Raw genomic sequence first — 12,994 nt, forward strand, 5'->3', positions numbered from 1 at the left:
GAGACTTGAACAGCTGCTGCAAATATCAAACATTTTGATAAGAATTTTAATATTTAATATGAATGATTCATAATCATATGCTTAGGTTGAGTGGACCTGTTTTTTCCTTTCTTTCTTTTTTTGTGAATATGTATCTTTTATACCCTTACAACAAGTGAATACCAGTGTAAGCATGAGGGACAGGGGAAAGTTGCTATTTTTTTTACATTATATACATTGAGTAGTTGTGTTTTTAAAATAAGGTGTCAAGGAACGCAAATCAGCTTTTGCTTACCTCTTTCCTGTGTTGACTGATGCCTGGTTGGTGATGGCATAATTTCCTGGTCTGGGGAGAGAGGCTAACAGTCTCCTTTGGCTACAAAGCATTTTCAAAGGAAAACTGAGGTGAAAATAAACTGATGAGATAAACAATTGTATCTATCCTTCTACTCCTGAAAATGTGAGCTAAAATATATGAACTATTAACCTTTATCTATCCCCTGCACTTAGAAGCTGTTCTCTTCCAGGCAAGAGTTGTATGGCTGTAATCAGTGAGGATTACGCTATAGTCCGACTAGGCCCCCGACTGAAGAGAAACTGTCACTTGCATACCGGAATGGTGATCTCTTTCAGGCAGAAAAAGAAGAAAAGGAACACAGCCTAGTTGTTTGTATGCTTGGCACTGTACCTACACATGTTTATCTCATCATGTCACACGTCACCTCTGGTACCCTTTAAAATAACACTCACGCACACACACAAATGGATTAGCAGCACCAATCAGGAAGTAATGCAGTAGTATGCAAAGCAACTAGTGGATTTTCATAAGTCCACAATATGCATACACACAAAATAAACTTTTGCAATGCATCAAGCTCTCTCTATTATTATTATTATTTTGGCTAAGGATTATAAAAAGAAAAGTGTATAGAGCTGCTGACACTTGTGTTTTACTCCTTAACTGGAATGTAAATGACCTGACTCGGATCTTACCTTTTGGCTAGGAACACACTAAGCAGAATCTCATATGCGGCTTCCACTATATCCTATGGATAACTCATATGCCATTCTGCCTAGTGTATTCCTACTCTTTTTCTAATTTGTCACCAGATTTCTTGTGGTGTCCTGAAAAGCTGGACCACACATGTGGTAGATGAGAGGTGATGGTAGAACTCTGGAAGGACTCATTCTGTCAAGCCCATAAAGACCTTGTTCCTGTTGTTAAGCTATGCGTAAGTCAGATGTATGTTAGAGTAATAGTTCTGCTATTTTTTATAGTTGTGTGCATTCCATAGCATCCAATGGACACTAAGCTGTTTGAAGACTTTCTAGTCTTAATTTAACGTGTACCTGAGACAATATGTGACATGATGAGATAAACCTGTACAGTACAGCACATATTAATAACCAGGCATTTTTACTTAATTTATTTTGCTGCCTGAAAGCGTTCATTTCTAGGCATGGGAGTGACAGTCTTGTCTGTACCTTGTAGGTAATATACGGTAGTAACAACACTGATAAGCTAATTACAGCCATAACATTTTTCCTGGCAGAGTACAACTTATGAGGGCAGAAAAAGGTCAATAGTTCCTGTATTTTAAATCTGGAACACTAAATAGGCTGTTACTCAACCTACTTTCTACATTTTTAGTGAAGGAAAAATGAACTCGCTGCAGCCACCTATTATAAGCCAAAGGGAGCAAGGGATCCTGGGGACTCAAACCAGCAGCAGAAGAAAGGAGGTCCAGTAGCGGGACCTCCTTTCTTCTCCTGTTTGTACATTTTTAAATATAAAAGAAAACCTTTGGATACTTAAAAAAGTAATTTTTTAGGAGGATAAATATAATTGTTTATCTCATCAGTTTATTTTCACCTCGGGTTCACTTTAAGTCAAGTGGCTGATCAGATAATGCAAGCTTACTTCTGTGCTGCCGTGAAATTCTGGGAACCATCAGGTATAGACTATATTTCCCTCAGTAGAGAAATGTCGCATTTGTGCAATTTAATGTATTCATACAAATGTTGTATCAGCGATGGTGAGTTTCTTCTTTTTAGTCTCTTATATTTGTTTGCATCTTTTTTTCTACTTTCTGAACCGAAATAGTCTTTCTTTTTTTATTGTGTCAAGCTGATATTCATCTTGTGAAACTCTTTCCCTCCTCTGTAGACCTCATCGTAATGAATAACACCTCTAATTTTTCCGGAGGTGACAGCACCCACACGAGATGTTGGAGAGTCTTTTTTCTTCTTCTTCTTCCCTGAGCATTGAGCTTAATGTGATAAGTGTAGTTTTGCAATATAACATATTTTTGACCTTGGCACTAGTGACATCATCTGCCAAGAGGAAGCCATTCACACAAGCTTCACAATCAGCAGGATACGGCTAGATTTATTTTCTACTACAGCAGCAGCTTGGGGAGAGCTTTCCGCTAGCCCCGCACAGTGATTTAAGTCAGAGAGCAAGAGGTGAAAATGCAGCCCAGGCTGTTTTTCAGGAAGTATTCTTGCAGGTGATAAAACATTCTTTGATTTCAGCGGTGTTGCGTCTTATAAAGTGCATACTATTTTTTACAGTAATATCCACTTTATGACTATCCTCTGTAGGTATAAAGGTAGCAAAAGGAGACATTGGGACAGAAATTGCAGAGGTCGTGTCTGTGGCTGTGACCAAGGCTTTTGGGGTCTTCCAACCTGTTTTTTTTATTCATTCATTGTTTCAATCAAAGATCTTTATGTGCATATATGCCAATTTCTCTTAAGGTGGCAACATTTTTTTTTAGATGGTCTGAAATGATGTGTAAAGCACAGCTTAAAGAGAAACTCCGACCAAGAATTGAACTTTATCCCAATCAGTAGCTGATACCCCCTTTAACATGAGAAATCTATTCCTTTTCACAAACAGACCATCAGGGGGTGCTGTATGACTGATATTGTGGTGAAACCCCTCCCACAAAGAAATTCTGAGTATGTACTCTTGGCAGTTTCCTGTCTGTGAACCCTGTTGCATTGTGGGAAATAGCTATTTACAGCTGTTTACAGCTGCCAAAACAGCAAGCAGCAGCTACATCACTTGCCAGCAGTAAAAATGTCACCATGTAATAAATGTCAGAATATAAATCAGGGATTTAAAAGATTTTACAATGGGCAAACACTGACTAAATCATTTATACATTATTATTGTAAAAATGAAGCACTTTTTTATTACATTATTTTCACTGGAGTTTCTCTTTAAGTTAGAGGGATATGGAGTCTGGCTGTCCTGCTGATCATCTGCCTGTAGTAAGGCGGCCATACATCACGTGATGCAAGGCCAAATCGACCATTAGATAGATCCCTCTCCGATCGAATTTAATCATAGAGAGATCTATTGCCTGCCCACACATTGAACAAATCTATTGAAAATTGTCCTGCTGCTGCCCCTCAAGTGTATATGTGCCCGCCTCCCATGTGTCATCAGGTGCATGTGGTGATGCTGCTACATTCACCTGGTGCCACGTAGTATGGGCACTTGTAAAACGAACGGTTACTGCTGCACATCCGATCCAGCCCTTGTGACCGAGATTTTCCAGCATTCTCAATCAATACTTGTGACCCATTTTGGCTGGAAATAGATAAAAAGGTTGATCGGACTGCAATGTTGCAGCACTGCTTCTCTTCAGATTCCATAAAACTATTAAATTGATAGGTCGATCATTCTGCAATATCGAGAAGTGTACCGTATGAGCACTCTTAGCCATAGACCCTGAACAAGCATGCAGATCCGATGTTTCCGACTGAAGCCTGACTAGAATGTTTCATGTGTGTTTTTCAGACACTACTGCAGCCAATTTAACCATTTACCTGCATTCGTGTTTTACTCCAGCTAGCATCTGAAAATATGCCTGAAGAAGGGGACTAGATCTGAGAATGCTTGCATAATTTAACTTTATCAGCTAGCCATTAAAAGGTATTGCTTTTTACAAAACTTTGTTTTTTTTCTACCTCTTTTCTGCAGCCAAAGAAATCAGCAGGCCTGTCAGACTACTGATATTGTAAGGGCTGATTCACACTATAAGAGCTTTTTAAACGCTAGAGATTTTAAAAGTTCTTGCTAATGCAAAGCTATGGGGGATATTTATAAAATCACAACACTCCAGTGTGAACACACACATAGGATAACATTAGCAAGAGCTTTTAAAATCACAAAGCGCTTAGAAAAGCTCTTGTAGTGTGAACAAGCCCTAAAAGGAAATAAATATGGCAGCCTCCATATCCATTGAGGTGTATTTTAATCACTGCAAAATTAGGCAATAATAGGTTTTAATGTTACCTAGTGAATTGATTTGTTTTTATTACTGAAATAAAACATCTAAAAATCGCACAGCCAGAAAACTGTCATGAAAGTGGGTCAAGCACCTGGATTTCCTTTTGGATAAGTGAAATCACACTAAAGGACAGATAGTTAGGGTACGGAGTTGAAAAGGAGAGGGCCAAGCTTGACTACAGGAATTGTCAACATTTGTTTACTGCTTCAGTATCTCACTTCTCCAGAACAGATCATTAGGACATGAAGTTTCCACTGAATGTAACCATCGATTTTGTATTTTTTCTGGCATTCTCAGTTTAGGTTTGCTGCAGGTTTGCTTTTAAAGAGACTCTCTAACAACATTTTCAGCCTTATTTCTTGTATCCTATAAGTTCCTATACCTGTTCTAATGTGGTCTGGATTACTGCAGCCTTTTCTAGTTGCACTGTCTGTGTAATATATCTAATCTTCTTTTCCTTGTCAAGCCTTGTCGAGCCAGGGAGGAATGTGCTGCCTCTGCTGTGATAGGGGGAAGTTATGCACGCCCCCTGCAGGCTTTGTGTGCTTTGTTTACTACTCACAGACATAGCTCTCTGAGGTGGAAGGGAGCTGCCTGTCTCATGCTGAAAACTGTGAGAATCCCAGACTGGAGTGCAGATAATTCTCTATGTAATAATAACTTGTAGTATACTGTAACATGAGATATATACAAACATCACTTCCTGGTTAGCTGCCATGTTTTTTGTTTGTAAACACTGCCTAAAACTGGCGATTAAAAGCCAGGATCACGGCGGGGAGCTGCGAAAACGGCAAAGAGGGGGTCCAGGAGAACATAATGAATAGAATGGTATGCTTTTTATTGTAAAAATTTGAGAGTACAGATTCTCTTTAAAGAGAACCCGAGGAGGGTTCTAAGAATCCAATTAGCATACTGAGTCTGGGTCTGCATATAATACCCAGCCTCTGTTGCTATACTGTTTCCCCCCCAGCCCCCATCTGCGCTCTGCTATGCCCCCATAAATCACACAGCCGTACTGGCCGGCTGTTTACATGTGAAGTGTCAGTTTCTGACGCTCCCCCGCCTCCTCCATAGTGCCAGTTCCCACCCGCGTCCTTTTTCTTTCCCTCTGATTGGAGGGAAGGGACGCGGGCAGGGACCAGCACTATGGAGGAGGCGGGGGAGCAGCAGAAACTGACACTTCACATGTAAACAGCCGGCTGCGACATGCTGCATGTCGCCAGCACGGCGATTGATTTATGGGGGCATAGCAGAGAGCAGGGGGGAGACTGGGGGAGACAGTATAGCAACAGAGGCTGGGTACTATATGCAGTCCCAGCCTCTGTATGCTAATTGGATTCTTAGAACCCACCTTGGGTTCTCTATAAAAGTCTTTCATGGTCTGTCTGTAAATCACGTTTTCTAGCATCTTCTAATTGGCCTGTATGTTTTTATTTCAGTCAGTGTGTTCCTTTCAAATAACCCTTTTCTTTTAGAATTCAGTTGGCTGTAATGGTGTCTCTGTAGCCTTCAGCCAGGAGATAATCGTATACAACAAAGAGGTAACATCAGAGAAGTCCAAGGCAGAGAGGGCATGCTGTGTCCTCCTCTCCTGCTCGTACTGCTGCTTTAATGCCACGAGAGATGCTAAGAGACATCACTGCTGCCCACTACTCTTGCTGTGTTCCTGGTAAAACGTGAGAGGCATCATGCATGCTGTGACTGAACAGGGTCTGCAGTTGTAAAGGAAAAGCTTACATGTCTGCCTGCCAAGCTTGAAGGGAAGCAATAGCAAATAAGCAGACCTAGTGCTCTATGCATACCAAATAATAATGTATGAATAATCTTCATTTGTATAGCAACTCTGAGCCATAACCCCTCTATTTTCTTATCGGTTAAATAACAATAAAAAAAACAGTTTTTCAGTTGTAAAGGATCACTTTCACAAAAATATGTTAAATTGTAAACGCATACATATACGATGTACATTATGTCCTGTGTAAAATGCTCTATAAATTACTTGTTTTCCTATGTTGCATTTGCTTACAGTAAGCTGTAAAAAAAATCTGTTTTGGACTATGGGCTCGATTCAGTAAACGGTGCTAACCCAGTTAGCACGCCTAAAGGCTTTGGGCGTGCTAACTAGGGTGCTAAGTAGTTAGCACATTCAAACTACTTAGCACCGTAGTTAGCACATGCAAACTTAGCACCATAGTTAGCACATGCAAACTACTTAGCACCGTGCTAACTAGGGTGCTAAGCTCCATGGTTAGATACCCCTGGTCTTGCTAATTATGATCTTGTAAAAGATAGAATATTTGGAAATTTAAATTTAATCTGAGCTCTATATATTATGTGACGATCATTATATTGTTGTTAACAATACCTCTCATCTTCCACAGTGATAATTGATGCTGAAGCTACTGTTGGAAAAGTTAGGAGGCGCACTGCTACACTGCATATTCTGTCATCTGTTCCTTTTCTTTGTTAAATAAACACTGATTTTTTAAAAACAACTAGGGTGCTAAGTAGTTTACATGACTCACGAGCCGTATGGAGGGGATTAAGGCTGCCACCAACTACAAGCCCCTGTTCCAACAAGCGACACCTAGCTCTGTGCTAGCTGAAGAACTTAGCAAATTCTATTGCAGGTTTGAGAGACAGGTAGTGGCGGGGCATCCGACATCACCAACCCCCTCCCCAGGGGCCAACAAAAACAATGCCCTTAGCTCACCCTCTCTGGTGGTGGACGAGGCCGATGTCCGGCGCCTCCTGTCCACCCTAAACGCTAGGAAAGCCTCAGGCCCCGACGGCGTGTCACCAGCATGCCTGAAAACCTGCTCTTGGCAGCTCGCTCCCATCCTCTCAGCCATCTTCACCAAGTCGCTGAAGGAGAGCAAAGTCCCTGCATGCTTCAAGAGGTCCACCATGGTACCTGTCCCTAAGAAACAGGGGGTCGCTGACCTAAACAACTTTAGGCCGGTGGCCTTGACGTCTGTCATTATGAAAGTCATGGAGAGAGCGGTCCTATCCATCCTCAAGCTCTCCACCTCACCCCTTCTAGATCCTTATCAGTTTGCCTACAGGACAAACAGGTCCACGGACGACGCCATAAATACCTGCCTGGAGCTTGTCTGCGACCACCTTGATAGACCAGATGCATATGCCAGAATTCTACTTCTTCTCAGCCTTCAATACTATCTGCCCATGCACTCTACAGAAAGATCTAGCCGAACTTGGTGTCCATCCCACCCTACGTCTTTGGATCACAGACTTTCTTTCCAACAGGTCCCAAGGCGTCAAACTATGGCACATCCACTCTCGGACAATGACCACCAATACAGGTGCACCTCAAGGCTGTGTCTTGTCCCCTCTGCTATTCTCTCTGTACACGAACAACTGCAGATCCACAGCCGACTCTGTCAAGGTCATCAAGTTTGCAGACGACACCACCATTGTTGGCCTCATCACTAAGGAAAATGTACAGGAGTACAACCAGCAGGTGGAGAGAATCTGCCAGTGGTGTAAGGAGAACATGCTGGTGCTTAGTACTGCAAAAACTGTTGAGCTGATCATTGACTTCAGGAAGTCTGCTCCTCCCCCTCCTCCAATCTACATCGATGGTACCGAGGTGGCTAGGGTACCCTGCGCCCGTCTCCTAGGCGTAACCATCTCCAGGGATCTCAGCTGGAAGCTCAACATCACTGCCATCCAGCGGAAAGCAGAGACTCTTCTTCCTCCGCCAACTGAGGAAGTTGGGCATGGCCCAAGAGATTCTGAAAAGTTTCTACTTCTCCACCATTGAGTCAATCCTCGCTCCTCCCTTTTAGTCTGGTACGCCGGCTCCACTGCCACCGACAGGCATAAACTACAGAGAGTGATCAGGTCAGCAGAGAGGATCATTGGGAGTCCCCTCCCCCCACTTGACCACCTATATAACACAAGACTGCGCTCTAGGGCGTTGAGGATTGCCAATGATCCCTCCCACCCAGGTTACCGCTACTTCAGCCTGCTTCCCCTAGGCCGGAGGCTTCGAACCATCTCTACCAGGACTGCCAGACACAGCAACTCTTTCTTTCCATCAGCGGTCAGCCTCCTAAACTCCCTCCACATACTTCCATCAGAGAACTCCCACAAATAGCCAAGGCCACGCCTTGGCCAGTCAGCTGGCCTGGATCGCACGGATCACTCTGGACTAATCAAACTAATCTGAACCATTAGTCGCCAGTAACGTAATTTAATTTCATTCCATATCATAGTCTCTGAAATTGCTCTGCGCATAATGTACTAGCCACTGTGGCCCCCTATGGTTAATTGCACTCTGTCTCTGTATGTCTCCTGCTGTCTATGTATTTCCTATTCCGAGCTTTGTATTGTGCCAGACCCAGTTCCAGGCATGACCCAGTTATGCCTGGCGAAAAAAAATGATTCTGATTCTGACATGTGCTAACTACGGTGCTGAATAGTTTACATGTGCTAACTGCGGTGCTAAGTAGTTTGCATGTGTTAACTACTTAGCACGTGCAAAGCATGTTAGCACATGCAAAGTGGCTTTTCACTGCTAACACTTAGCACCCTTTTCTGAATCAAGCCCTATATCTCCACATTTCCCTTTTTTTTTTTTTTACAAAAGCACTTCCTGTAAAGGATCTATACAAAGATACCAGCCAGCCTCTCTACTAATTTGCACACTGCTGAGCAACTGCCATTTAGTAAGTGCTTTAAAAAATAACGAAAACCACGAGAGCCCCCTATAAGCAGATAGACTAGTCCAGTGTTTCTCAAACCTGTCCTTGTGACTCCCCAAAGGTGCATGTTTTGCAGGCAACCTCCCCTATGCACAGGTGGGGTAATTAGTGTCTCAGCTACATGGAAGCCACCTAGCTGTGAACACTAATTATAGCACCTGTGCATAGGTGAGGTTGCCGACAAAACATGTCATTGGGGAGTCACAAGGACTGGTTTGAGAAACACTGGACTAGTCCAAAACCTTTCAGATTTGTTAGAATTTAAATACCTAGTGACAGAAACATAGAAAGAAATGTATAGTGCATTTTATTCTGGATCAATGCACATTTTATGCATATGAATGTTACAATTTTTATGACCGTGGGCCTTTAAAGAGAATCTGTACTCTAATATTCTTACAATAAAAAGCATACCATTCTATTCATTATTTTCTCCTGTGCCCCTCTGTGCTGTTTCTGCCACTCTCTGCTGCAATCCTGGCTTGTAATTAAGTTTTAGGCAGTGTTTACAAACAAACTAACCAGCTTCTAATAGGCTCAGCTAAGCATAGTGTATGAGTCATTCAGAGTATGCAGGGGGCCTGCAGAGGGTGTGTATCGCTTCTACCAATCACAAGCAGCCCTGCACATTCCACACACTCAAGCTTTAGCCCGACAAACAGGACAGAGGAAAGATACATTGATTTATTACAGAGACAGTGCAGTTAGGAAAGACTGCAGTAAGCCAGAGCAGATTAGAACAGGCATAGGAACTTATAGGATAGAAGAACTAAGGCTGAAAAAATTGTTACAGAGTCTCTTTAAGTGATTCAAGTAGTCTACACGCATCATCCAAAAACCTACTTATGTAATACCCCCTTGTACCTCCTGAAAATCTCTGACCCAATGAGGTATGGTTTTCACAATACCTCTATATCTCCACATTTCCTTTGTTTTTTACAAAAGCACTTCCTGTAAAGGATCTATACAAAGATACCAGCCAGCCTCTCTACTAATTTGCACACTGCTGAGCAACTGCCATTTAGTAAGTGCTTTAAAAAATAAAGAAACCCACGAGAGCCCCCTATAAGCAGACAGACTAGTCCAGTGTTTCTCAAACCTGTCCTTGTGACTCCCCAAAGGTGCATGTTTTGCAGGCAACCTCCCCTATGCACAGGTGGGGTAATTAGTGTCTCAGCTACATGGAAGCCACCTAGCTGTGAACACTAATTATAACACCTGTGCATAGGTGAGGTTGCCGACAAAACATATCATTGGGGAGTCACAAGGACTGGTTTGAGAAACACTGGACTAGTCCAAAACCTTTCAGATTTGTCATAATTTAAATACCTAGTGACAGAAACATAGAAAAAAATGTTTAGTGCATTTTATTCTGGATCAATGCACATTTTATGCATATGAATGTTACAATTTTTATGACCGTGGGCCTTTAAGTGATTCAAGTAGTCTACACGCATCATCCAAAAACCTACTTATGTAATTCCCCCTTGTACCTCCTGAAAATCTCTGACCCAATGAGGTATGGTTTTCACAATACCTCTGCAGCGGTCCCTGTGGTGTCTGGTATCAAAACGTTAGTAGCATACTGTTTATGTGCCCCAAGTATGCACACTGGGCCTCCATGGGTTAGACTTGTATTTGCAGCTCATTCCACAGATAAATAAACCTGACACACTCCAATTTAAAAAAAACCGTGATTTATCTGACAAGGCCACTTCTCTCCACTCCCGCATGGTCAGGCTCTGTTGCTTATTGTAGGCACTTTCAGCTGTAAGCAGTGTCAGCATAGGTACTTTGACTGATCTGCAGATACAAAGGCCTCGTACACAGATGCACTGTGTGCTTTGACATTATCCTCTCATGGCCAGCATTACGTTTTCAACTATTTGTGTCATAGTAGCTCTGCTGTGGGATTGGTCAAAAAGGCTAGTTTTCTCCCCACATGTGTATTAGTGACCATGAATCATGACCCTGTTGTTGGTTTACTAGTTATTCTTCTTTAGCCTGTAATTGTTAGCTACTGACCACTGCATACCCACAAGATCTCCTGTTTTGGAAATTGTTTGATACAGTCATCTATCCATCACAATTTGGTAATTGTAAAAGCCATTTAGATTTTTACAATTGCTTTTTCTTCCTTCCAACACATCACCTTCAAGAACTGACAGTTCTCTTGCTACCTAGTATATTTCAAAGGTGCCGTCATATTAAGATTATTAGTGTTATCCACATTACCTGTAAGTGGTTTTAACCTCCCTGGCGGTATGCAGTTTCAGTGGCTGCGTCCACCGGAGGGATTTTTTTTTAATAAACAATGTTTTTTTTATGTGTTAGCTAGCACTAGGCTAGCTAACTATGTCCCCCAAGCCCTGCCGCACCTCTCTGATCCCCCCGATCGCTGCTGGCAATATTTACCCCTCCGCAATCCCACGAGCACCGCAGCGTCACCAGTCAGCTTCAATTGTCGCTATGGCGACGATCGGACATGACGTCAGTGACGTCATGCGCAGTCCCAATCCTCCCCATAGCGAAGCCTGGAGCTGTTTGGGAGGCTGTGCCTTCGCGGGATCCCTGGGGGGGTACGTATTACGACGGCGATCGGGAACAATCGGTGGGGGCCTGAGGGACTTGGGGCACATAGTTAACTAGCCAAGTGATAGCTTAAGGCCATACAACAGATTTTATTTTAAAAAATCCTCTCGGGGCCATGTGATCCCCTGCAGCGGCTAGCCCGACCATAGGTCGGGCTTACCGCCAGGGAGGCTAATGTTCGTAGTGTAGACACTAAAACACTATTTTTGTGATTGAAAAACACAAAGGGAAAAATGATCGCGATCCCTTGATAGTGTAGTAAGTTAGTGCCAGATAGTGTATTTTATAAATAACGAAAGAGAGGTACTTAAAAATGTAACTAAGGTAACTAATGCTGTAATGGCAGTTGGGGAGATTAGACCCAAAGGGATTTGGGTTAAAAGTAGATAGGAAAAAGACAGGGGAGGTAACACCCCTCCACCAGGGATGGACTTGGAATGCTAAATTAGTATTTGAGCTAAAATAGAGTAAATTATTTAAAAACTGTAACGATCGGTGTAACACAGAGAGGGTCTGATTACCGGTGATCTGCAGTATAACCGAGAATGCAGAATATACCCGATTGATGATCTGCAGTATCGCCGACAATCAGATATATCTACTAACCTCTGGACACCTGAGAGAGAAGTGAGTGATTGGGTGTAACAGTAACACAGTGGACTGTACCTAAGTAGTAGGTACAGAGGCAGTAAGGAATACTGCACAGAAGAATGCTCCTTCCTTAAGCCTAGACTCTCCCAGGGGAGGAGCTAAGCAGAATGTGGGAATGACAGAGCGTGAGTGACACCAATGAGCGGGTGTCACTAACAGATCTGGGAACTGCCTCTAACAGTAAGGCTAGTTCTTGAGGTCGGCCAAGCCAGGTCGTCAACACACAGACAGATAAAGTACAGAATCAGAAGGCAGATACGGAATCCAATAACAGGCAGGGTCAGGCAACGGAGAATCAGAATAACGAGGTACAGAATCAGGAGGCAGGTACAGAGTCCAGGAACGAGCAGAGATTGGCAACAGGATATCAGAAATAGCAAGGTGCAAGATCAGAGCTCAGAGGAATAGTCAGGCAGGCAGAAGGTCATAACAAATAATACAATACAATATTCCTAATGCTAAGGTGTGGACTCCTTGATGTCAACACCTTTGGAAACTATGCTAGAACACAGAAACAGACAAGGCCTGAGTGCTACCACGTAGTGATCGCAACGACAGACAACCAGAGAATGACCAGCACCCAGTATATATACTATAGCGCTCTCCAGCGCCACCCTAAGTGCTGGACCAATGAAAAGTGGTGGAGATGTCAGCTGACCAGCTTGGTCAGCTGATCTTCTGGCTGTCATATAAACTCTGCCTCTCGTCATTCTGAACCTGTGTGGACTATCAGTCCCAGCC

General features: G+C 42.9%; 1 protein-coding gene across 11 annotated transcripts in view; it reads left to right on the top strand.

Annotated features, from left to right (window-relative positions):
- The window catches only part of SNX29 (sorting nexin 29), an 875,170-nt gene that overhangs the window by 254,804 nt on the left and 607,372 nt on the right, over positions 1–12,994 (top strand). The window contains exon 15 of one of the 11 annotated variants that reach the window (XM_068244712.1): positions 3,842–3,882. The exons of the other annotated variants lie outside the window; for them this stretch is intronic. Within the exon in view, the coding sequence (XP_068100813.1) occupies positions 3,842–3,852 (11 nt within the window). The 3' untranslated portion in view covers positions 3,853–3,882. Of the gene's footprint in view, positions 1–3,841; positions 3,883–12,994 lie in introns of those variants that run through there. 11 annotated transcript variants of the gene reach the window in all.

This window comes from Hyperolius riggenbachi, chromosome 7 (genome assembly GCF_040937935.1).
Source record: "Hyperolius riggenbachi isolate aHypRig1 chromosome 7, aHypRig1.pri, whole genome shotgun sequence".
Lineage (NCBI taxonomy): Eukaryota > Metazoa > Chordata > Amphibia > Anura > Hyperoliidae > Hyperolius > Hyperolius riggenbachi.